Raw genomic sequence first — 27,523 nt, forward strand, 5'->3', positions numbered from 1 at the left:
GGGAACCCAAAAGTCTTTTAGAAACATATAAATAGTAAAAAGGTAGTCAAAGGAAGGGTGGGACCGATTAGGGGCAAAAAAGGAGATCTTTTTGTGGAGGCAGAGGGCATAGCTGAGGTACTAAATGAATACTTTGCACCTGTCTTCACTAAAGAAGAGGATGCTGCCATTGTAGCAGTAAAGGAGGAGGTAGTAGCGATATTAGAAAGGGTAAAAATAGATAAAGAGGAGGTACTTAAAAGATTGTCAGTACTCAAAGTAGAAAAGTCACCCGGTCCAGATGGGATGCATCCTAGGTTACTGAGGGAAGTAAGGGTGGAAATTGCGGAAGCTCTGGCCACAATCTTCTAATCCTCCTTAGATATGGGGATGGTGCCGGAGGACTGGAGGATTGCAAATGTTACACCCCTGTTCAAAAAAGGGGAGAGGGATAAACCTGGCAATTACAGGCCAGTCAGCCTAATGTCAGTGGTGGGGAAACTTTTAGAGACAGTAGTCTGGGACAAAATTAATTGGCACTTGGAAAAGTATGGGCTAATAAATGAAAGTCAGCATGGATTTGTTAAAGGGAAATCGTGTTTAACTAACTTGATTGAATTCTTTGATGAAGTAACGGAGAGGGTTGATGTGTAAATGGTCTTGATAAAGTACCACAAAATAGACTTGTTAGAAAAATTAAAGCCCATGGGATTAAAGGGACAGTGGTAGCGTGGAATCAAAATTGGCTAGGGGACAGAAAGCAGAGAGTAGTGGTGAACGGTTGTTTTTCAGACTGGAGTGTGCAGTGGTGTTCCCCTGGGGTCAATATTAGGACCACTGCTCTTTTTACTATATATTAATGACACAGACTTGAGTATAGAGGGTATAATTTCAAAGTTTGCAGATGACATGAAACTCAGAAAAACATGTGGAGGATAGTAACAAACTTCAGGAGGACATAGACAAACTGGTGAAATGGGCAGACACATGGCAGATGAAATTTAACGCAGAGAAGTGTGAAGTGATGCATTTTGGCAGGAAGAATGAGGAGAGGCAATATAAACTAAATGGTACAATTTTAAAGAGGGTGCAGGAACAGGAAGAACTGGGGGTGCACATACACAAATCTTTGAAGGTGGCAGGACAAGTTGAGAAGGCTGTTAAAAAAGCATATGGGATCCTGGGCTTTATTAATAGAGGCATAGAGTACAAAAGCAAGGAAGTTATGCTAAACCTTTATAAAACACTGATTAGGCCTCAGCTGGAATATTGTGTTCAATTCTGGGCACCACACTTTAAGAAGGATGTCAAGGCATTAGAGAGGGTACAGAAGAGATTTACTAGAATGGTATCAGGGATGAGGGACTTCAGTTATGTGGAGAAGCTGGGTTGTTCTCCTTAGAACAGAGAAGGTTAAGGGGAGATTTGATAGAGGTGTTCAAAATCATGAAGGGTTTTGTTAGAGTAAATAAGGAAAAACTGTTTCCAGTGGCAGTAAGGTCGGTAACCAGAGGACACAGATTTAAGGTGATCAGCAAAAGAGCCAGAGGCGACATGAGGAAACATTTTTTTTATGCAGCGAGTTGTAATGACCTGGAATGCACTGCCTGAAAAGGTGGTGGAAGCAGATTCAATAGTAACTATCAAAACGGAATTAGATAAATATTTGAAGGGAAAAAATTTACAGGCTACAGGGAAAGAGCAGGAGAGTGGTACTAATTGGGTAGCTCTTTCAAAGAGCCAGCACAGACATGATGGGCTGAATGGGCCTCCTCCTGTGCTGTACCTACTGTGATACTATGATACAGTAGCATTAACAATACAGTGCCATGCTGCTACAGAGCAGATATGCCTGTATGCTAGTGAGTGAATGAGCTTGAAGGGAAAGCAAGAGGAGAAATTGAAGGGATCACCTTTCTGGGATGGCAAGAGGTCACTATGCATTCCCACACCAGAACCCTCTATGGCCTTAATGTTAACAATTTGCAGCCCAAGATCTTCACAGTGGATGAGGCATGTAGATTGGTAGGATTGCCACCACTGCAGGTTCTGTTCGTATGGTTATGGGTAGCTTTAACTTTAAAACAAGACAAAATTTAACGAGTATCCCAGTGACTAGCCTACATTCCACCTTGTGTGAAGGGACGACTACACAGCATGCAAATAATTTGCAGTGGAATTTTGATGTGGTGATTAAGCAAACAACACTTAAATGTGACATGAGAAGTCTATCCCTTTGCCAGCCAAAAGATCCAGCTGAAGTACTATAGACATGGGCTAAGAATTTCCTCAGAGCTGCTCCCGCTCCACCGCTGGAAATGTGGCGGAAATCTGCTTACCCATGTAAACAGAGTTTCCACCATAGTTCTAGCGAAGTTACAGTGTTGGAGTGATCCTACCCACATGAAAAATCTGCAGGGAGCACAATTTAATTATTTAATTGAGCTGACCTTTCTTGAATCCAGCAAGATTAGCTGTCCGCAAGTGCTGGTGTACTGGCACACAGCAATCGCACAGCATTCCCCCGCCCCCCAGTAGGAGAATCTACCCTATTGTTCATTGTTCCTTCACCAAATAAAATGCTCATTGCTCATTATTACGCTCACCCTCATAATAAAACTGCTTTGATATGGTCAAAGACAGCACCATAAACAGGAGGGGTCGTATCCTACTGCAGTACTTTAAAGTTTGTGAAAAAAATGGTTTATTTCCAAAATAGTTACTAGCACATTTTGTTTTTACGATATTTTTATTTTTTTGACTGAGACTTTGTTCACCAACTGAATAGTGAACACATTTGTGCAAAAAAAACCCATAACACTTTTATTGAAGAATGTTAATGAAGAAATGCTCTTCCCGCAAGCAGTTTGGCACTGAAAGATTTTAATATTAATAAAAGGATCAGTTAACAGATGTTGTGCTAGAAAATAATGTGTGATTTCTGAAAGCTGTAGTACTTGGGTAGAGTTGAGAATGTTGGATTTGGTATCAGACAAAAGATACATTACATCAGATTTCTAACAATAGCTAATAAAATGTTTTGACAGAAGGCAAGTCTAGTATTTTTGATTTTTCTTTTGAAATACCACATTGCAATTTCTACTCAGTATGATTTAACTGCAAAGTAGATTTTTTTTTAGTTACTTTTCTCTACAAACAGTTGTTACTAAAGAGCACTTTAGTAAAGATCTTATTATTATTAATTTCAGAATTCACCCAACATTTAATTATTTAAAATGTATGTATTTTGGCTACATTCCATCTAATGTAAAATTCCTCTGGTACAATGCAGCTGTTCCCACTGGATGTGAGTTCTGTGTTAGTATTTCATTTGTCAGAAAGTGTCAAATTGGATATGGGAGCTCCAGTCAAGTGTAGTAGCAATGCCATCTGAACATTTTCACCAGACTCCTTTAAGTGCTTTTGACACAAATATTTGCAAAACGTATACAGAAAATCAAATTGTGAACTTTCTCCTGAACTGAGCCAGCAAACAAAATGATTATAAAATGCTGAATGAGAGCCTACAGGGGACAACCACCTGGTTTTCACCAATCAGTTTCCAGAAACTGTATTGTTTTGCAAGTTGCCCTTTCGTTGGGACAATCAGCAATGCTACGGCCCCTGATAGGGAACATCATCAGCAGCCACCCCTAGCCTAAGTTTTACGGAAAAGCAGAGTCCTCCATGGCCGAAGAAAAAAATGTTTTTGACTCTCCTGCTCCCACTGAAGCCACTTCAACTAGAGAAGGTCCAGGATTGATTAGCTTTTACTAGTGAAGATTTGGGGCATTTAGAAGGCCTCAAAGGGACTCATGTCAGGTCTTAACAGGTGTGAGTTCCACTGAGGCCTTTCAAAAGGACGTAAAGGGAGGAATTTCTCCAAGAAAGCCCGGGACCTCCCCCGACACATCCCTTGACACAGAGGGGTGGGCATAAGATCCGCCACAGCCCCCTGACCAGAATTTAAAGGTCCACTCCAATTGGAGCCAGAATCCCAGCGTAGCCTCTCCAGCCCCAGGAATTTTAGGACCAATAACTCATTATCACTAGTGAAATGTGCTGTTTATTATTTGGAGACATAAACCCCAAATTTCCTCACAGTGTTTGGCACACTGAGGATGTTATTGGGAAGCAGAGGTGGAGGGGTTGTTGGGGCAGAAATGAGGGTGGGACCCAATTATGTCAGGTCCCTGCTCCTTTCTGGATGCGCCCATGTTTCTTTGGGGGTGACAGGCAGTTCTTACATCTTGCAGCTGGCAACAGAGAAGGAGGAGGGACTGGTGAGATGATGCAATCCAGCTGAATTCCCTCCAGTTCTACCTTTGATGCCCCCATGTACTGAATACCTACATGAAATTGGTGTAGAGTATTTCCAAATGGCAGAATAGGGACCCACCAAATTTGGAAAAGTCAGTTTTGTTATAGTAGCTGGGTGCAAAAGACATAGAGTGCGCTAAGGAAAGTGGCCTTCCCTACCCCCCAATCCAACTCCCCCTTGCCCCGCCCCAGCAGGTGTCCTCAGATATTCCAATAGTAGCATAAGCCCACTATATTCAAATGGCTTGACACACAGAATTCCTACAGGGTTGGGGGCATCCAGACCGAGCAGCTGGAAGTCACGTCCTGCTGTGTTAATGTGAAAGTGGAGATGCCGGTGATGGACTGGGGTTGACAATTGTAAACAATTTTACAACACCAAGTTATAGTCCAGCAATATAACTTGCTGGACTATAACTTGGTGTTGTAAAATTGTTTACAATTAATGTGAAAGGCCAGTGATACAATCAGTGATCTTGGTTTCTGATCCTTTCTAGTGCTACAATTCATTAGTCAGAGCATTTGTGTGTTTTTCGAAGGATGGGATTGTGCTAAGTCAAAACTGCATTCTCCCATCTCCAGGAATTATTAGTAATTGTTCTCTTTGCTTTAATTCAGATGAATACAATGAAATTTGTCCACGTGGCAAAGGATTTATTCCGTTTCAGATTGGTTCTTTTAGCTTTGGATCACAAAACAATGGAGGTGAGTCTTAAAATAGCACAAGTGGATTGATTTATCAGGAGCTGCTCTTCTTGGTGAAGTTCTGTTCACGTGCATGCAACAATATTAGTGCTGGAAAATGGAACACTTTCGCATTTTTGGGCACCCAATGTCAACATCAAGCACTCGCAGATCAGTCATATCGGAGCCAGCTACAGAGTAAAGCTGCCTTCACTCTGCCCAAATAATAAGCCCAAACTCAGAAAAATACCCCCTACTGCACTCAAAGCTCACACCCACTAGGAGCCAGGCTCACAATAGGAGATTATTGGAGAAAATGTAAAGAAATTGCTCATCCCCCCGCCCATGATTTTTCATCCATTCGTGTGCCAAGAACACCAAAGTGGAAAATCCCCCCTTACAGTGTCCAAACTTACGTAACATAGAACCCTTACCGCATTGGAGGTTTGAATTCAACCCCAGGGGTGAGAAGATAGTGGATTAATATACTGCACTATGCAGTCCGCATTGGCAGCAGTTTTAAATATAATTTCTGCCTAAATTCTCAATGAGATTAAATCTAATAAAATCCAAATTCATATTTATTCAACTGATTTTCATTTATCCAAATTACAGACTCTTTAATTATTCCATTTAATTAGACCTCATCATTAGATTGACGTGATAGAACCCATGCGGCATAGAATGTAAGAGCAGGGAGGTTATGCTAGAACTGTATAAAACATTGGTTAGGCCACAGCTTGAGTACTGCATACAGTTCTGGTCACCACATTACAAGAAAGATGTGATTGCATTAGAGAGGGTACAGAGGAGATTTACGAGAATGTTGCCAGGGCTGGAGAATTTTAGCTTTGAGAAAAGATTGGATAGGCTGGGGTTGTTTTCTTTGGAACAAAGGAGGCTGAGGGGAGATTTCATTGAGGTGTATAAAATTATGACGGGACTAGATAGACTGGATAGGGAGGACCTATTTCTCATAGCAGAGGGGTCAGTGACCAGGGGGCATAGATTTAAAGTAATTGGTAGAAGGATTAGATGGGAGCTGAGGAGACCTTTTTTCACCCAGAGGGTGGTGGGGGTCTGGAACTCATTGCTTGACAGGGTGGTTGACGTAGAACCCTCAACTCATTTAAAAAGTACTTGATGTGCACTTGAAGTCCTGTAACCTACAGAGCTACGGACAAAGTGCTGGAAAGTGGGATTAAGCGGGATAGCTCTTTTTTGGTTGGCACAGACATGATGGGCTGAATGGCCTCCTTCTGTGCCGTAACTTTCTATGATTCTATGAGAACCCAAAAAGGGTACAAATACATCATTCAAATACAACATAATCACAGTACACCATATCCACATCCTAACATATAATATACTGCGTGGACTCTTGTAACGCTTACTTTCTGATATCATAATTTTGCCATCACACTTTTGATGTAACACTTTGGCTGTAACACTTTGTTGGTAGACTTACACGACTGAACAGCTTTGTATTCATTACTAGCCATTCTGGTCTGAACTTCAACAGAACTGGAAAATCTAGGTGTCTCTAAAATGGTGTGCTTTTTCCCATCTGTAGATGCAGATGAATGTGTAATGTTTGGATCAGAAATCTGCAAGAACGGGCATTGTGTAAATACTGTAGGTGACTATTCCTGCTATTGTGGCACAGGGTTTTACTATGACAACGTGAGGTTGGAATGCATTGGTAAGTTTGAGCTATTAGCATGATTATAGTGATGTGTGCCTACAAATGTGAGTTTATTTAAAACTGAGTGTGTCCAATGAGCATGCATTAGATTGTTAGAAGTACGTAGTCCTCCTTTATAAGCATTCCTAACATACAAGAGCTCTGATATTAAACAAGCTCCCTAAGTAATATAAACCCTATGTTTAAATATTAATGTTGATTCCACAAATACAGTGGGAAGCAGCGCTCACTGAGAGCATACTGTGGTAAATGATGGGTGTACAGCCTGTAATTTTCCATCCATTAATTTTAGGAGTGAAAAATCACGGGTTGTGCACCTGCGATTTTCTGCACTGTGCTCCGTGAGGGTTGCTCCCTGCTGGGAACTCTTAAGCACTAAATCGGCCATCTAATTTTAAAACATTCCCTTTTCATTACATGTGCGTGTATTAAAAGTAAAGTTATAGAAAAGGATCAACCAAATTTGGCTGCTAGCATATACAGTACATTATTCACATACGAGACAGCTTTCTATACCCTCATTCCCGCCAGAAGATAGTTGCATAATTGATTTTCAGTAAAAATTATTGGCTGGGGAAGGTACTAAATCACTTGTATAAAGTAAGTAAATGTTGATGTATAAATCTAAAGGAATAACATATTTGTTCTCTGGGTATTTTTTGTCATTATTTCTTTAGAAATTGATGAGTGTCAGGATGAAAATACGTGTGTGAATGGAGAGTGTGTCAACACACCAGGATCTTTTAACTGTTTCTGCAGCCCACCACTCACACTGGATGTAACCCATAAAAGATGTATAAATGGCACAGAATCAGGGGGTAAATACAAGTTTCCATGCTATTTGTACCATGTATTGATTATCGTATATTTGTTCTAATTTGCTAGAAATTTAGAGATGGATGAAAACTGATTCCTCTTAATTTCCATCGCCCTCCCCCCTCCATCAGCACTGACAGCCCTCCACAATCCTCACGTGGCCATTTTAAAGTGATCTACACAGTCATTCAACCATGGGCAACATCACAGCCAAGCCCAATCCTGTATGCACCCAAATTTCCCATGTATGCACTGTACAACAGGTTAATTGAATATTAATCTGGAATGGGATCCTTGGCTCCAGGAAAACTGAGACCTATCTCAGCACCCCTGATGAGATCAGCTAACAGCACAGATCAGAGATTGAACCTGCAACCTTCCTCAACTTCATGGTTCACTACTCACTGGGCCATCAGAGGAAGCTAGAGGAGTGTACTGATGTGTAAAACACTATGCTATGGGCTGAGAGGATGTGGGTTTGCTTTTACACAGTGAGTTCATGATTGTAAATGTGCCAGCACGGAGAGGAGCCAGGCAGAGTTCTTCAGGGAAGAAAATATTTTCTGTCTAGCTCCTTACCATGACCATAGAGTCTGTGGAGACTCAACTCAATCTGTTCTCACACCCCTCCTGATTACTTGTTCTACAGCAATATTGGTAGAGGCTTGGGAGCAGGTTGTCTGCCTACCTGCCTGCCATCTTATTTGGGGAAGGCATGGAGAACAAAAATATGTAGGTTAGAGGTTATAGGGTTAAGCAGAAAATGTAGTTTAGAGGTAATAGAGTTAAGTAGAGAACATAAGAGATGGTATTTACCACTTACATCCTAGTAGTCTTCAAATTAAGCAGCAAGCTTTGCTATTCTCTTGCTGAGAATTGAATTTCAAATATAAAATCCAGGGCCAGTAACAAAGAATGTACAATTTCTTCATAGCCTATCTGCATAAAAGTGTTTGTAGACTTGAAATCATAGCTATGAAATTGGATTGAATAAAGCATGTATGTTTTCAATACTTTTTACTAATTTGTAATTTTATTTCAAAGATACAAACTTTAGCATTGTATAGTAATTCTAAAAGAAATGCAGATAAAGGGAGAGGAGAAGACGAGGAGTCATGGAACGTAGTTGTAGTTTGGAGTGATTCAGTTTAATAGCCTATTTCCTTGTACTCAGATGTACTCTTTCTATCTCTATGGTTAGAACTTATAATAACATATTAGGTACAGCACAGGAGGAGGCCATTCGGCCCATTATGCCTGTGCCGGCTTTTTGAAAGAGCTATCCAGTTAGTCCCATTCCCTTGCTCTTTCCCCATAGCCCTGTAAATTTTTTCCCTTCAAGAACTTATTCAATTCCCTTTTGAAAGTTACTATTGAATCTACTTCCACCACCCTTTCAGGCAGTGCATCCCAGATCATTACAACTCGCTGCGTAAAAAAATGTTTCCTCATGTCACCTCTGGTTCTTTTGCCAATCATCTTAAATCTGTGTCCTCTGGTTACTGACTCTTCTGCTACTGGAAACAGTTTCTCCTTATTTACTCTATCAAAACTGTTCATGATTTTGAACACCTCTATCAAATTTCCCCTTAACCGTCTCTGTTCTAAGGAGAACAACCCCAGCTTCTCCAGTCTCTCCACATAACTGAAGTCCCTCATCCCTGGTATCATTCTAGTAAGTAGAGAAAAGTAAGAAACTGTACCAGTTGACTTGTTTGCATTTAACAAAATAACAAACTGAATTTCCTTGAACCAGCCTATTCAGGACACTAAGAAACTTAATGGATATGCCCGTGGCCCACAATCAGTTGATGAATATAAGGTTTTCTTACATACAAGATGGTGATAGAGTTGGAAGAGAAACTTCAGAAATTTGCTCCATAGAGCTACCTAATTGCCATAGTCTGCAACCACAATGTGACAGTTGACATAGCAAATTGAAATAATGAAATATTGACATAGCAATTTACAATGGTAAATGGTGACAGAGAAATTGTGACAACAGGAAGTAAGGCTTGTGAACAGGTATTGCGCACCGTACACAAGGTTTTTAATAATATGCTAGTCTGTCTCCCATGGAGTTACACATGGTGAGTCAAGACCAAGTGCAGTCTTCAGGTGAAGTGGGGTTGGAGGGTAGGGTTAATTGTACCAGGGCATGCAGACCTAATGCTCACCACATCTTAAAATCATACATATTGTTCTTATTTTTATATAGTACTTTTATTTGATAGTATTATTTATAGTTAAGTAACAAAACTTATAGGAATTTGGGAAGCAAAGAAGTAGAGATAGGTGAAGCGTAGGAGTTTCTCTGCAGTACATGCTGAAGAGCTAGGACTTGCAAAACTGCAGCGCCACAACTGGCAGAAGGATATAATTACAACATGATACATTTACATAAGCATGTTCCACTATAAATGTGGACATAGGAATTTACAATGGGAATAGTTGACACAAAAGTGTGACAAAACTGTGACAACAGGAAGTTCGGTTTTGTAGACAGGAACTGTGTGCAGACATAAGATTTTGAAGTTGCAGCGTATGTGAAATGAATAGCATTACAGGATCACCCAGTATGGAGTAAAGAAGCTGTGTTGCATTTGCACCTTCTAGTTTATAGCTGACGCAGTAGATTATTCCTATCTTACACTGGGACTATCCAACATGTGATTGACTGCTGCTTTACATTAGCACTAACTATACCATAGCTGACATCATGGCCTAGAAATTTGATGATGCTGTGCCCGTTTTTCATTCTGAGTCGGAAGTGCACCACCCACCACATTGATATAGGCATCAAAAGAGGTGTCCAGGGCCCGTGCCTGAAACAGGCATTAATTTCTCTGCATATGCAAATATGGGTCGTAACGCCTGTTTGAGGCTCCCTTTGTAAAATTGGGCTGCCCTGAACACAGCCAGCACTGGGGTGGAAAACGCGGTCTACATACATGTGTGTTTCCTGCGATTTTCTGTCCATTTAAATCAGTGGATGGAAAATTGCAGCAGGCAGCACACCACAATTTTCTGATATCAGATGGCACATGCAAGGCTCCAAAGTGCCATGGAGCCTCACAACATTTACCCTTATTTTTTTAAAGTGTCCATCAGAAACCTGGCAGTCAAATTTTTGCCTGTTTTGAAGATAACCCCATTGGTATTAATTCTGTCCATTAGTTGACTTGTCAGAAGAGCCAAGTGTGCATTTGGATATATGCTGGCTAAAAGTGACTGAGGACTACATCTGTACCCAACCTCTGAGGACCAGATCGACAACCTACACCGAGTGTTGCTGCTTGAGTGGAGAAGCCTGGGGCCTGCAGTGTGCCCTCTGTCCCTCCAAAACATCAGGTAAGATATTAATTATTCAATACCCATATTGGATGTAAAGCCAAATAAACACTAAGGGGTAGATGTTGACTTTGTGCTATAGAGCAAAATGGGTGATAGCAAGTCGGCAGCCTGTTCTACATCTCTTCCACTTTTTATTAGTCCCCCAAGGATCTATCCTTGGCCCCCTCCTATTTCTCATCTACATGCCGCCCCTCGGCGACACCATCCGAAAACATAATGTCAGGTTCCACAACGACACCCAGCTCTACCTCACCACCACCTCTCTCGAACCATACACTGTCCCTTATTTGTCACGCTGCTTGTCCAACATCCAGTACTGGATGAGCAGAAATTTCCTCCAACTAAATATAGGGAAGACCGAAACTATTGTCTTCTGTCTCCAGCACAAACTCCGTTCCCTAGCCACCGACTCCATTCCTCTCCCTGGCCACTGTCTGAGGCTGAACCAGACAGATTGCACCCTTGGTGTGCTGTTTGACTCTGACATGAGCTTCCGACCACATATCCGCTGCATCACCAAGACAGCCTACTTCCACCTCTGTAACATTGCTCGTCGCCGCCCCTGCTTCAACTCATCTGCTGCTGAAAGCCTCATCCATGCCTTTGTTACCTCTAGACTCGACTATTCCAATGCTCTCCTGGCCAGCCTCCCATCTTCCACCCTCCATAAACTTGAGCTCATCCAAAACTCTGGAGCCCGTATCCTAACTTGCACCAAGTCCCGTTCACCTGTCACCCCTGTGCTCGCTGACCTACATTGGCTCCAAGTCCGGCAACACCTCGATTTTAAAATTCTCATCCTTATTTTCAAATCCCACCATGGCCTCATTCCTCCCTATCTCTGTAACCTCCTCCAGCCCAACTACTCTCTGTGATCTCTGCGATCCTCTGATTCTGGCCTCTGGCATCCCTGATTTTCTTCGCTCCACCAATAGCGATCCTGCCTTCAGCTGCCTAGGCCCTAAGCTCTGGAATTCCCTCCCGAGGCCTCTCCACTTCTATAACTCTCTGTCCTCCTTTAAGACGCTCCTTAAAACCTACTTCTTTGACCAAGCTTTTGGTCACCTGTCCTAACATCTCCTTATGTGGCTTGGTATCATATTTTGTTTGATAACGCTCCTGTGAATCATAGAAACATATAAAATTTACGGCACAGAAGGAGGCCATTCGGCCCATGGTGTCTGTGCCGGCCAAAAATGAGCCGCCTAGTCTAATCCCACTTTCCAGCACTTGGTCCGTAGCCTTTGGGACGTTTTACTACTTTAAAGGCGCTATATAAATGCAAGTTGTTGTTGTTATTACCATTGAAATCAATGTACACCACTGCTTCAATACACTCACCACCATCTTACCTGCTCCTTTAATCCCTGGTCTCCATCACCAGAAATATGTGAGGAACCTGTTAAATGACACATACACATAAAAAAGAATGGAATTAAAAACTAGTCAGCAGCTGGCACTGTGGTATTACAACACCAAATACAACGTGTGGTCATAGAGTGCAAGTTTGATCTCTCTCTGCTATGGGCAATCACACACCAGGGAGTGAGGCAAAATTAGAGAGACGTTGACGCTGAGGGAAGTTCCTGCCTGGGCGAGAAGTCGGTGGCAAGCGATTGAAAATCGCAGGCCCAGGTAAGAAAGGTAGGTGGCAGGTTCGGCTTTTGTGGCCGTCTCGGGGGTTGTCGCAATCGATGGGGGGTGGGGTAATTCTGTGGCAGGGGAGGCCTAAGCTTTTCCTAAGGGACAGCAGCTTCCCCGCTCAGGCCAGCAGTTAAAATTACAGTCTGATCTCAATGACATCATCGGAACCCAACATGCCGTGTAAAGAAGGACCCCGCTGACCTTGGACGGGTGTCCTACTGCCTGCTCAGTAGAGCAGGTTAAAATTCGGAACCATAAGTTCCTAGCGACTTTCTAGCAAGTAAGAAAGCAGGGCGATTTTAACTATCCACACGTCCAGTTTCCACCAGGCGGGTAGAGTTAAATACCTCTCTTTCTGTCTGCCTTTCTCTTTGTGTGCCTCTTTCTGTCTTTCTATATCTCACAGGTATCAGTAATTAGGATGTTTACATTTCTATCTATCCACAAAACACAGGGATAATTTGTGTTCTACTTTCTGTTGTCTTTCAAAATTCAACACATTTATTTTTTTAAAAGACAAATCTCTCTTTTTCTCCCTTTACTGTCTCTATCTCTCTATTTCTCTTTCTCAATCTCACAGGTGTCGGTAATTAGAATTTTTACATTTTCTAAAGCTCAACCAAACACAGATAATAATTAGTGACTTTCTGTTTGCTTTCATTAATCAACTGATTTATGTTTTTAATAAAGAACTCCAAGTAGGATGACAATTGGAAATAATGTTTGCGGAAGGAAGTGCATGCCTACACAAGATTTATATATCACGAGTTTGCCTAAATGTAATGCCGAGTAATATACGTCCTAGGTCATCTATTAACTTAAAGTGAGACTCACAAAAGTTAAACAATTGCCAGATGCATTTTATATCAACGTTATAATGGGACAGCATATTGGAGCTAACAAAGTTTGACAACCAAGCAGCCCCAGCACCAGACTGCTTGTGATATTAGAGTAGAAAAGTTGAATGCCTTTTTGCTTGCTTACTTGTTTATTTGTTTATTTACTGGTTTTCTTTCTGTATCTTTACAGATGATTTTGCATATCTTTGTAACAGTCCTAGGATACCTGGTGATGGATCAACTGGGCTCCGTGATAGACCTGGCTATGAATATGGCCCAGAAACACAATACTATGGTCAGGATTTCGAACCTGGAATGGGATCCTATGACAATTATCTTCAGCCTGAGCATGGACCCTATGATTCTCAGCATGGGCTAGAATATGGACTGGGAGATCCCTATCTTGGACCAAGTTATGGACAGAGAGATCCCCAACCTGACTCAAGATATGAACTGAGAGATCCTCATCTTACTCCTCAATATGGTCTGACAGACCCCCAGCATGGTGAAGCATATGGATCGAGAAATCCACAACGTAGGCCTGAGTATAGTTCGAGAGGACATTCACGCTTTCAACAGTACCGTCCTCGAGAGCCTGGGAGCATCCCATTGTTTAGTAGCAGTGACAATGGTAAGCAGTGATTCAGGATTACAATTTACGTTTTATTACAATTAGACTTTTTCCAGTGAATTAGTGGGATGAAAATATATATTATAACATCTGCCTTATGCACAAAGGACATGTGTGACTTTCACCCAAATGGCAAAAAATAGCTCAAAGTTGTAGTTCTAGATTTGTAGGTCATGAAAACCTGTGTGAAGGTGCAATTTTATAGTGCATGATTATTTTAGTAATGCAGCGCTCCTTTGTGACTTTAGAAGACATGAACTTGACCTTACATGAAGGCATGAGTCATGCCTTTAGTGATCTGGCTTTGTGTCAGCTACATAAGATAAGTACAGTTGAATTGGTGAAATGATTGCTTTCTAATATCTGTCCTAATGATGAATTTGCTGTAGCAAAGTCTTTTTATTCCTCATCAGAAATGTCTCTTATTGGTTCTGCTAATTTATTGTAGACGTATCATTGGTGGTCGCAGTGCCAGCAGGACTGCATTGCACAGTGCACAATAAGTGTATAGAGATGACATTGTTTAAACTCTGTCATAGCAACTTATGTAAATAATTTGAATATGCCCCCTATGCACAATGCCCAGTGCAAGGGGTGAACTGATGTGTGGGCAGGATATCCAGAAAATGTTAAAAGGCTTAAAATAGTTTTGAAATATTTGTCGGCTTTTCAAAAGGCTGCATGAGGGAATGAAGTGCCAATCCAAAGGCTAGGGAAAACAAACCTAATGTGGAGATATAAAACATTCTGTGGGTAAGTGCTGTAGCAGCACTGCCCTGACATCCTGTCTGAAAGGTGGTGAAGTGAATGTGCTGCTGCACAAGTTGGATGCAAGGAAGGTTGCTGTGTTTAGCATTCCATTTATTTGCTATTGTTTGCTAGGGAAACACTTTCATCACTTTCCCCATGGAAAGGAGGCAGCACCATGAGTGGGCACATCACTTTTAACAGGTGGCAAGTTTCCCAAAAGTGCAAGGAATCTTTGATGGTAAACATGGGCCATCCAGGACCATAAAAACAACCATTTAATTCCATGAATGTATAGGTCTCAGACCACAAGAACTGAATTGTGCACAATACCCTAATAACAGTCATGAGGTCTTCCTGCCTGCTACCCTGGCCCTTCCCAGAACTGATAATATGATGGCAGGCATCTAGTGTGTTTCAACGCATCAGGTAACTGCTCCTGAAAAATTGGGCACTGAGGTCTGATGTGTACAATGTGCCTGAGGTGCTTAACCCACTTCAATGTGAGCATAAGCACGAAGGGAGCTGGGAGTCTGTGCTCAAGCTATAAACTATGCTAATGAGGCCACAACTTTAATGTAAATCAGGTGATTGCCCCATAATATGGCTGCAGTGCCATATTGGCACTGAAGGGCAGCTGCCATTCATTATTAGCAAAAATAAATTCAGGGGGAGGCGATAGGGAGTGGGGAGAGGCGATCGGGAGAGGGGCGAGGCGATCGGGAGAGGGGCGAGGCGATCGGGAGAGGGGCGAGGCGATCGGGAGAGGGGCGAGGCGATCGGGAGAGGGGGAGAGGCGATCGGGAGAGGGGCGAGGCGATCGGGAGAGGGGGAGAGGCGATCGGGAGAGGGGCGAGGCGATCGGGAGAGGGGGAGAGGCGATCGGGGGGGAGAGGCGATCGGGAGAGGGGCGAGGCGATCGGGAGAGGGGCGAGGCGATCGGGAGAGGGGCGAGGCGATCGGGAGAGGCGATCGGGGGGGAGAGGCGATCGGGGGAGGGGGACGATCGGGAGAGGGATGCGATCGGGAGACGGGAGTGGAGGGGCGATTGGGGAGGGAGACGATTGGGAGAGGGATGCGATCGGGAGACGGGAGAGGAGGGGCGATTGGGGAGGGAGACGATCGGGAGAGGGATGCGATCGGGAGACGGGAGAGGAGGGGCGATTGGGGAGGGAGACGATCGGGAGGTGGGAGGCGATCGGGAGGAGAGAGGCGATCGGGAGGTGGGAGGCGATCAGGAGGGTGAGGTGATTGGGAAAGGGGGCACAAAGGGAGCTGGGAGTCTGTGCTCTACAAGGGAGGGAAGTGATCAGGAGGGGACCGAGCGAGCCCTCAAGGTCTTTGGGACTGCTGTGGAAACAGGAAAGGTTTTTTTTTAAAAAAACGTACTACCTTTTGTTGGCGGCCAGGTGGCTGCTGAAGAATCCTGAATGATGTAGGCCCAATGCCTGCCCTGCTTATCAGTGATGAATGTTAAAAATGGGTTCTTTAACAGGCTTTAGGCTCCTAACTTACCTATTCAAGGGACAATCGCCTGTTTTTGGCATCTGCCTGGGATGCTTAAAAAATGCATTTAGCAGTGGGACCAACTCCTGCTTAATTGGCATACTTTGAAAAACAGGCACAACGCACACCAATTTCCTACCCACCAAGTTCTTTGCTGAATAATTTAAATAATTTTGATGTAATTCATTCTTTCTACCACCAGATGTCACTTTCTATATTTGTAACTACTATTTTACACAACACAGTTAGATGCTTTGAGAAGAAATAAATTAATTTAAAGAGGTATTCTGATATAATAGATATACTTAAAATTAATGCTGCATTTTTGTCTGATTCAATACTATCTGCACACTTTGGTCTGAGTGTGTCAAGGAGGGAACGTTCTATGGAAAATGTCCAGAATTATTTTCAACCTTTTTATCACCATTCTTTCTAAGGACATTATATTCAAGACACTTCTTATTTTGTTGCTAAATATTTCCATATTTCCCATTGTTATGCCTGCCAGGGAAGGACAAGTCATTTATTCATTTATCCATTTGGTGGAAAAATATTTGATTATGTATAAAACATCTCATAAGAGGAACATTTTCTGTGCCAATTGGTAAAACATGATTCTAATATAGATGCTGGAAAGGGAGAAAGTCAAAACCATAATGATCTATTTATGTGGGAAAATCGAGAGCACAATACAGATGGGAAGGAGCTTCGGGGTGTGAAGTACTTAAACAAGATGAATAATGAGGTGTTCAGGATGAGGAAGGAGACAGCAGATGACTACAGAGGAAGTGACAACCATAGAGCTATGAGACAGTTGCCTCAAACAGACAGCAGAGGTTAAGTGACAATGAGAACAAAAACAGCCGATCTATAGAACACGCAATTGTAATTGTAAAATTGAAGTCAATAGGAATCAGGGGGAAAACTCTCCAATGGCTGGAGTCATACCTCGCACAAAGGAAGATGGTAGTGGTTGTTGGAGGCAATCATCTCCACCCCAGGACATTGCTGCAGGAGTTCCTCAGGGCAGTGTTCTAGGCCCAACCATCTTCAGCTGCTTCATCAATGACCTTCCCTCCATCATAAGATCAGAAATGGGGATATTGGCTGATGATTGCACAGTGTTCAGTTCTATTTCCAACCCCTCAGATAATGAAGCAGTCCGAGCCCGAGTGCAGCAAGACCTGGACAACAGCCAGGCTTGGGCTGATAAGTGGCAAATAACATTCGCACCAGCAAGTGCCAGGCAATGACCATCTCCAACAAGAAAGAGTCTAATCACCTCCCCTTGACATTCAACGGCATTATCATCACCGAATCCCCCACCATTAACATCCTGGGGGTCACCATTGACCATAAACTTAACTGGACCAGCCACATAAATACTGTGGCGACAAGAGCAGGTCAGAGGCTGGGTATTCTGCGGCGAGTGACTCACCTCCTGACTCCCCAAAGCCGTTCCACCATCTACAAGGCACAAGTCAGGAGTGTGATGGAATACTCTCCACTTGCCTGGATGAGTGCAGTTCCAACAACACTCAAGAAGCTCGACATTGTCCAGGACAAAGCAGCCCGCTTGATTGGTACCCCGTCCACCACACTAAACATTCATTCCCTTCACCACCAGCGCACCGTAGCTGCAGCGTGTACCATCTACAGGATGCACTGCAGCAACTCGCCAAGGCTTCTTTGACAGCACCTCCCACTTAGAAGGACAAGCGCAGCAGGCATATGGGAACAACACCACCTGCACGTTCCCCTCCAAGTCACACACCATCCCGACTTGGAAATATATCGCTGTTCCTTCATTATTGCTGGGTCAAAATCCTGGAACTCCCTTCCTAACAGCAATGTGGGAGAACCTTCACCACACGGACTGCAGCGATTCAAGAAGGCGGCTCACCACCACCTTCTCAAGGGCAAGTGAGGATGGGCAATAAATGCTGGCCTTGCCAGCGACGCCCACATTCCATGAACAAATAAATCTGTTAATACTTCATTTCAAATATTTTACAGATTTTTTAACATAACAGGCCCTTGTCATATCCATCACAGTGGGTGAATGTCCATAACCCTTGGTGTCAGTGTGATGCATTGGCAAAATTCAGTATTAGAGTTGGATGGCAGGGCAGAACTCAGTGGGAGCTGGGAGTAGGTTCAAAGATGGTATTGTCTAATCTTACTAGGAATGCCTGAAGCTTTTCTAGTTCTATGTTCTTTTGATTGTATTTTCCCAGATCGTTACAGTAGCTTTGAAGGCTTACAAGCAGAAGAGTGCGGAATTCTGAATGGCTGTGAAAATGGGCGATGTGTTCGAGTGCGGGAAGGATACACCTGCGATTGTTTTGATGGGTTTGAACTTGATATGGCTAAAATGACTTGTGTAGGTGAGTGAACTCTTGCTTTAGAGTAATCTATTTTCCCACTTCCCTTTTTTGCTCACACTGCTACCTCTGACCACCGACCATTCTCCTTCATTTGGAAGTGTGGGCTACAGACTTCTCTGTGGCTTTTATCAGTTCTGCTTTCTGATCGATCATCAAATGCATTTCTGCTGAATAGAGCTGGTCCTCTCATTGGTACCATTGTTGACACGGCCCCCCCCACCGCCCCAAGGTTGGAGTGCTGTTTTCTTCAGGTGACGGTTCCCTTGCAGAAGGTGACAATCTGAACAAAAAGAAACCAGGCTGATTAAGAGGCTGTTGTACTGAGCTAATGGGGCCCAAGAAAATAAGAAAGCTTTTGGCGGTACATGGCCAAAAATGTTTGTAAACCTATGTTCTAACACTGCTGCGCATCTCCATTTTTATAGTTGACCTGAGAGTAAACCCTAATTCGCTGCCTGGATTGGATTTTAACCCATAGCCCTTCCGTCAAAGGACCAAGATCTATCTCACTGCATCACCTAGCAAATTAATTATTGAAAACAAATACAGTGCTAGTTGATCTCAGCATGGGGCTGGTAGGGCATTGGGAATTGACCTCAGCACCCCTAGATTAGAGAGGGGTCAGGGTTGTCTCCTGATCGTGTATAGGCATGAGTTGAGGATAAGATCAAGCTTGACCTGTAAGGTTCTTGCAGTCAAATAGCAGCCAACACTCTCTTCAAGGATCCACACCCCAGCAAGTAGTCAGTGCTTCAGGAGGTAAAGGGAGAAAATTGGTGAAAAATTAAAACAAATGCATTCCATAAAAAAGCCACTTCCTGTAACTAAAACCTTATAGCCAACTGTATAAAACATTTTCTCAATGAGTTGAAATGATTGTATTTATCCTCTTTACTGCATTTCAGATATTAATGAATGTGAGGATCTGAGTGACAGGATACCACTCTGCAGGAATGCAAACTGTGAGAACACAGAGGGATCATATAAATGCATCTGTTTACCAGGCTACATACTTTCCCAGAATCCTAATGACTGTATACCGGAAACAGAAGTAGGATATCAGTAGGAATCTGAACACTGTCGCCTGGGAAGGGATGAGGAAGCACTTGGTGATTTTTTTTAAGGAAAAAGCATGTTTATTTTACTTGGGATTATCAATTTTGTTATATAAATGAGAGTAAGTGTTCAATGACACACTAGGACTCTACAAATCCACTAGTCCAACATCTATATCTATAATTTATGTCTATGACTTTAAAAAATGCTTGATTGAAGTATTACATTTGAAAACAAATACAGAGGCAATGCAAAGTGCAAGTAGCATACAATGGGTTGAGATTAATAAGACTGTGTGAAGGCGCTATGTTACTTGTAGACACCCTGAGTGGCTTTGAAATAATTGGCATCAAGATAGTGATGAATATCTGAATCTTCATCTGCTTAAGCAAAAGATTAAAATAAGTAAATTATTGCTTATTGCACATTGCTATGAAGTATTTGTTGTTTTAAACAGGAAGAAATAATAGTAAGAACAGGTAGTGCTCACATGCTTACTGTTTTTAAAATAAAATGTTTCCTATTTTTTTTAAAAGTTCCTGTGCATTTTGGTACACTTGTTATATATAGGATTTCAAAAGGAGTGTAATTAGATATATTCAAAATCCCAGTGATCAGGGAGTTGACATGGAAAAATACAGTGCAGTACTGGTATTCTGCCATTAGATATTTCTGCACATGATGAATACTCTTCAGTATATTATTAACGTAACAAAGTACAGCTTCTATGACACAAAAATCATTGGATTCGATTTTGACTTTTGGGGCATGTTAGTCAATCACCTGAACCCGCAGTGAAGAGGCGGCCACGATTTTGAGGCACCGGCCTCATCAAATTGGGCTGGCAAGCTGCTGGGCACCAAACGGGCAACTCACCAGATTAAGGCAGGCCTATTTCTGGCCGCCTTGGCCACCATCAAGGTAAGTGCGGGTGGGGGGGGCAAGATCGAGGAAGGGAGGTCCCAGATTATTTTGTGGGGCCTGGATTTCACACTGCTTGGCCTTTTATGTTCTTATCTCTGATGGAAATGATTGGAGCATGCACAGCACACACTCAACCGTTTCCAACCTAAAATGGCAATCAGGGGTTCTAGTACCCTGACTTGCATATTGAAATAAGCCTGAGAAAGGTGGACGCAGCAGGCCCCTTTCAAAATGGCACCAGCCACATCATCATGTTAACCGGACAAAGCTACCGACCCCATTTTAAGGCTGTTACCATCCCATTAATGCCAGGCGTAACAAGTGAAAATCGGCCACATTACCTCTTGAAATCTTCGCAGAGATTTAATTGCCATTCATGGCTAAATGAGATAGTGATTTTATTTTTATTCGTTCATGAGATGTGGGCGTCGCTGGCGAGGCCGGCATTTATTGCTCATCCCTAATTGCCCTTGAGAAGGTGGTGGTGAACCGCCTTCTTGAACCGCTGCAGTCCATATGGTGATGGTTCTCCCACAGTGCTGTTAGGAAGGGAGTTCCAGGATTTTGACCCAGCGACGATGAAGGAACGGTGATATATTTCCAAGTCGTGATGGTGTGTGACTTGGAGGGGAACGTGCAGGTGGTGTTGTTCCCATGTACCTGCTGCTCTTGTCCTTCTAGGTGGTAGAGGTCGCGAGTTTGGGAGGTGCTGTCGAAGAAGCCTTGGCGAGTTGCTGCAGTGCATCCTGTGGATGGTACACACTGCAGCCACTGTGCGCCGGTGGTTAAGGGAGTGAATGTTTAGGGTGGTGGATGGGGTGCCAGTCAAGCGGGCTGCTTTGTCCTGGATGGTGTCGAGCTTCTTGAGTGTTGTCGGAGCTACACTCATCCAGGCAAGTGGAGAGTATTCCATCACACTCCTGACTTGTGCCTTGTACATGGTGGAAAGGCTTTGGGGAGTCAGGAGGTGAGTCACTCGCCGCAGAATACCCAGCCTCTGACCTGCTCTTGTAGCCACAGTATTTATATGGCTAGTCCAGTTAAGTTTCTGGTCAATGGTGACCCCCAGGATGTTGATGGTGGGGGATTCGGCGATGGTAACGCCGTTGAATGTCAAGTGGAGGTGGTTAGACTCGCTCTTGTTGGGAGATGGTCATTGCCTGGCACTTGTCTGGCGCGAATGTTACTTGCCACTTATGAGCCCAAGTGTGGATGTTGTCCGGGTCTTGCGGCATGCAGGCTCGGACTGCTTCATTATTTGAGGGGTTGCAAATGGAACTGAACACTGCAATCATCAGCGAACATCCCCATTTCTGACCTTATGATGGAGGGAAGGTCATTGATGAAGCAGCTGAAGATGGTTGGGCTGAGGAACTCCTGCAGCAATGCCCTGGGGCTGAGATGATTGGCCTCCAACAAGCACTACCATCTTCCTTTGTGCTAGGTATGACTCCAGCCATTGGAGAGTTTTCCCCCTGATTCCCATTGACTTCAATTTTACCAGGGCTCCTTGGTGCCACACTCAGTCAAATGCTGCCTTGATGTCAAGGGCAGTCACTCACACCTCACCTCTGAAATTCAGCTCTTTTGTCCATGTTTGGACTGAGGCTGTAATGAGGTCTAGAGCCAAGTGGTCCTGGCGGAACCCAAACTGAGCATCGGTGAGCAGGTTATTGGTAAGGGCAACACCTTCCATCACTTTGCTGATGATTTGAAAGCATTCCAGCAAATCAACAAGCTATCAGCGCTGTATCAGACTAAAGTTTCCCATGCTTCATGAAAATGTGCCAATAGGATTGCACTGTTATCATCTCCTGCTTATAACTTTGTTATTTTCCACAAAATATCCCAGAAATAACACGGTGCAATATTAACATGGAACCACTGAGCACGCTTGTATGAAATTATCTTGTCCACCATTTAATCCATTTTTGTAAAAGCACAATGTAATTTCATACCAGCACATTAAGTATTCTGATGCTAATGTCACACAGCATAATTTCTGAGCTCATCTCTTTAAATTAAATCTACAAATATTTATTTTTATTGTCAGTTTCTGCCCACTTTCCTTTTTAAAAAAAAAATTAGCTATCATTGTGTTGTCATTATCAGTCAGATGCATGTGTTCACACCTCCCTTCAGAAGGAGACATAAGCAAAATATTTCAATGAATTCTAATAATTTTCAGTGAAAAAAGTGGTGACTGGTTTCATTGTGTAAAAAATCTACAGGGATAATTTTACAAATTTGCACTCCTAGAGTTTCTCCTCACAGGCACGTATGATTATCCATCCATTAATATTAACAGATGGAAAATCATGGCGACTACTCCCAATTCCCAATATACACTGTCAATGGGCTTCAACACCAGGAATTCAAATTCAGAAGAATTACCCTTATTTGGGTTAGAACTCTGTTACTATTGCTTTCTGTTTGAAGGGGTTGTTTGGAAGGGAGAGGGACTGATAACTAGCAGTAGTGATACAGGAAGTGGAAATGTGTCGAGGAATTAACTCTGTGACACAAAGATCCACTTTTCACTGCTGATAAAAAAACTGCCGAGATGTATATAGTTACCAAGCCAATGTTGTCTAAATAGATCATTCCTTTTGCAAACCTGATTACATTTTAATAACTCTTTTCGAATTCCATTTGGCTATTACATTATAAAGGCGATGCAAATTAAATTTCACAAGTGAAACATCACCCATTTACAAATTTTTTTGAATTTCAAACTCCATTTCTTGGTTAATGTAAAACTTCACTAAATTTACTTTCTGTCGGTGAAAAGTTTCATTTGATACTGGACTGAGTTGTAGACCAACGTGCAAAGATTGTACAGACAAGAACTGTGTTGAGTTCTTACTGCCTCATTAAAAATGGGTATAGATCCCAGGCAGGTGGATTCCCAGAGACCTGGATAAAAGTGAAGTGTATCTCATAGCGGCAGCATGAAGGAACTGGGTTTGCTTGGGATCAGCCTGCATTTCAATGGGTGCCTGCTCAATGAAACACCAAGAGTTAACATTCAGTTTATATTAGAAGTTGGAGGAGAATGGTAAGTGCAGCGGTCTGCAAGCTGGATCCTGTTTCACAGTGCTAATCTGCAACTTGCACTTTGCTCCCCACCGCCCCTCCGAACAGAAGGCATGCACTATCTATAACTCAGTAATCATATATATTCAAGGTTCGGTATGTCGTTTTCTATCTTTCAGCAGTTTCCATGTGCTGTTCTTTAAATGTTGAAGCTACCTGTCCCTCCCCACCCAGCTTCAAATCTTGGAGACCAGTATATCTATGCATTTAATACATGAAGTAAGTAACTTTCAGGAGTTCTCCTTCCATACAAAACCATACTTTTTCCAGATTTTCTTACTGTGGTGAAGGACTTCTGAAGTGAAATTCTGAATTTTTAAAAAAAAATTCAGATAAGGTCTTAGCCTAAACAATCATTGTTAGTGTCTAAAATCTTAACAGGCAGTAGCAAAAATTATAGTAGATAAGTTTAGGCTCTGACTCCTGGTGATTTGCCAGATTGAGGCATATACCCATTGATTTACACATAGAAATTTAGCTTGAAGTTAATCCACTGCCTAAATCACTAAAGAAAGAAAAATGCATTTAAGTGGGTCATTTATTAAAACTGTAATCTTCTAAAGTTTTGATTCCTGAATATGTGCCTGAAATGATATCATCCTATTTGAAAATGCTTCCATGGCCTCAAGTAAGCTGTTCCACTGCTGATACGATAAGATGGCAGAAACATGTTGTGCAGTATCAGCTGCTGCTGCTGTTGTCCTCGGTTCATTTGATTAAAAGTACTTTAGCACCTTGAATTACGTAAATGTTCCATGCATTGTATTCGCAATTGTTGATAACTAATTCAAAAGAAAACTTAAGATTTTCTTTATAGAATGCAGCCAGAGGGAAGTTCTGACCAGCACAAACAAAAATTACTAAAAATTGTTCATAAGTTGAATCAATCATAACCTTCACATTATCTGTTCAATGTTTGAGGACATCCTTTGGAAAACTTCATGTAACAAGAAGGGAGCAACACAAATTTGCAGTAAACAGAGTGTGTATTATTTTGTGTATTTCAGAATTGGATTTTAATACAGAATCCTTTACTTGCCTGTTTTTTTTTAAAGGATGCTATTAGTTTAAGGATGCACTTTAATTTCATTATTATTTTGCTTTGAAAATGTACCTCAGCTGCCCTGAACATGACTTAAATTCACTTTTTTTTCCTCACCAATTTTCTCTTCTCCCCTCAGTTCCTCTCTTGAAGGTGTTGATTCCATGTTGGGCTATGACTCCAGGCACTCTCCCATACCTAGTTGAGGTAACCATTCTTCATGCTTAAAGCTGAGTGCTGTCAAGCTATTCAACAATGGGGCATCACAGTTTAGCCTGATCCTGCCTTCACCCAATGAACTTCCAGCACATGCTGCTGGATATGGAGTGGAAACTCTGGCTACTTTTCTCCCCCTAACCAAGGGACACTGAGACCAATTGCAGAGCTCCTGTGACTGCCCATGCTGAGATCAGCTAAAGTAGCACGGAAAGGGGATCAAATATGGCCCAGCAACTCACTGAGTAAACTTGGTGAGTCACTGGTGGAACCAAATTATTCTTTTTAAAGTTACAGTAAGATTTTCTACATAATTGTAACAGTTTATAATTTAAGGAGCACAATGATGTGTACAAAATTAACACGCACACACACCTGTGCATCTCAGTGTGGTGAATGAGCTGTCCAGATAGTTTCTTGAAGACTACCGCCTATATATTAACCTGCATTCAAATCCAAAAGTCTTGCACATAAAATGAATATGTCGCGAATCCTCCCCCAGGTCTAACCAGTGCTAAACAAAGGACAGAGACATTATTGAAAATCTCAAGTAAAGAAAACACATGATTTTTTTTCTTTATGTGTGTATTTTGTTTTTTTATAACATAATAATAAGCTCTGGTATATCTTGTAAATCATACTTGCTACTAAAACGTCTGTAAAGTGACAACACCTGATTCCTGTACATGTTTTGTGGATACAAGTTATCATTCTCAAAAACAAAGGAGCATATGTTTTGTACAGATTTATATACAAAATACAATGTATTTAATGTTTTAGGCAAGGTAAAGGTTAGTTATATAGTAATAACATTGTAACTGTTTTCAGTTCCGACTGCATTCCTCTTATTTGGTCATTAATTCTAATATCTCATGCTGAAAATTTGAAGTGTTAAGTGCCTTAGCCATATTTCATTTTATTTCTGTATACTGTTGCAGAATGTAACTTTTAAGAAGCATTTTCTACACTGTACCATATAAAGTGCAAATTCTCTGCCCTGTGGAGCAGTTTTGGGTATTTGTTAGGAATCAACCAATACCACATATTTCCCAGTCACTATGGGTTGAGACTAATGTTGTAATTTCCCAACCTTGCATTGCTTTAAAATAGTGGTCAGAAAACCCTAAGCATCTGAATTCTTGATAGGTGCCCTTAGTGGATGAAGCTCCCTACTAGGAGCATAAAGAAAAATTACCATTTAAGTATCCATATAGCTGAGAGCACTACAATGATTTATATGGGAATTTTAATCATTCTCTAGTATATTCATTGTAAAGGAATTGCATCATGATTCCTTTGGCTATACTGTTTTAATCTCAAAGCTACAATATTTAGATTATAGGTTATTCTCATTAACACTACTCATTATCCTACAGTCATTTATTATAGGTGTATTAAATGGAACTTAAAAACATATACGGTACATTGGTCTAATTATTATCAGGTTTGCACTGAGATTTGACTTTATTGGTACTTGGGCTGTGCAACCTGAAGACCAAGCGCATCAGAAAGCTTACCCTTTTGATCAGAAAATCACTTGCTTTAATGATCCCTTCTCAGCCAGTATCTTTGCTGTCAATCTGGTAACCTAGGATCTGGTATTGGTTGATTTCTGGTATTTATAACTATTTATCAGTTGTCATGCAAACTACAAACACTGAACGAAGCCCATAAGTCTGCATTGTTTGAAGAATAAAACAGCTGCTACAAAGAAGCGGTCGTGTTCCCAGGAATTTTTCAGCAGCAGTGAAATCCTTCTCCCATCCATTCCCAACATCTGGAATCATGAAACCAAGGTGTGGAGGAATGAGGATGATTTGTATTGTGTAAAATTCATTTGAAATCAGAGCAGATGTGTCTGAACCTGATTTCTGTACTGACATACATTCTGCTTCAAATGCATTGCAAAAAGAGGCAAATCAAATATAGGTGAACGGATTAACGTTCAGTAGCTGATTTGCTTGCATAGAATACCAGAGGTGATGTGGGAATCAGTGCATGCTAGGGAAAGTACTGGACATCCTCCAGAGCTTCCAACACCTAGCTTGCTCAGTTGACGAAGGACACATTTGATACTGGTCAAGATGACTGCAGTACCGGATTTTCCCATGAGGTGGAATGCTGCTTCCACAAGAAATGCCACTTACTGGCATTAGCTAGAACCTGATACAACCTGTCATGTGTGCCTTCCAATTGGTTCCAGTTATTGCATCAAATATTACATTGCCTAGACACCTGGTGTGGGTTGGCACTGCCCATAGAAAGTGTCACTGTTCTAAAAATATGCTGTTGTCTAGAAAAGTCAACCACTCCATCAGGCATGAATTTATCACTTTCATCCTTGGAAATAAAACTGGCTGTAACTCCACAACATTCTCTGTCTTTCTTTTGCATGCGGGGTTTTTCTTTTGCTCTTTATAATGTAGCAATTGTAGCTTTTACGTATGTGGTTTCAAAATGATGCAAAACTTTTTTTCCACCGTTGTATTGAAATTCTTGGGCCAAAAGTCCTTATCCCATCCCAGGGCACTCCAGCCATAATTCTGGCTTGGCCCAGTAGTTTTGTGGCTTTTGCTG

The 27,523-nt window shown here is 42.1% G+C and overlaps 1 protein-coding gene across 1 annotated transcript in view; it reads left to right on the top strand.

The window, feature by feature from the left end:
- LOC137326682 (latent-transforming growth factor beta-binding protein 2-like) overlaps positions 1–27,317 on the top strand; it is a 607,725-nt gene extending 580,408 nt beyond the window's left edge. Inside the window, exons 31-37 of the mRNA XM_067992000.1 lie at positions 4,918–5,004; positions 6,557–6,685; positions 7,366–7,506; positions 10,682–10,855; positions 13,532–13,972; positions 18,463–18,612; positions 19,518–27,317. Of these exons, the coding sequence (XP_067848101.1) occupies positions 4,918–5,004; positions 6,557–6,685; positions 7,366–7,506; positions 10,682–10,855; positions 13,532–13,972; positions 18,463–18,612; positions 19,518–19,678 (1,283 nt within the window). The 3' untranslated portion in view covers positions 19,679–27,317. The remainder of the gene's footprint in view (positions 1–4,917; positions 5,005–6,556; positions 6,686–7,365; positions 7,507–10,681; positions 10,856–13,531; positions 13,973–18,462; positions 18,613–19,517) is intronic.
- Positions 27,318–27,523: the final 206 nt, after the last annotated feature.

This window comes from Heptranchias perlo, chromosome 10 (assembly GCF_035084215.1).
Source record: "Heptranchias perlo isolate sHepPer1 chromosome 10, sHepPer1.hap1, whole genome shotgun sequence".
NCBI classification, from domain to species: Eukaryota; Metazoa; Chordata; class Chondrichthyes; order Hexanchiformes; family Hexanchidae; genus Heptranchias; species Heptranchias perlo.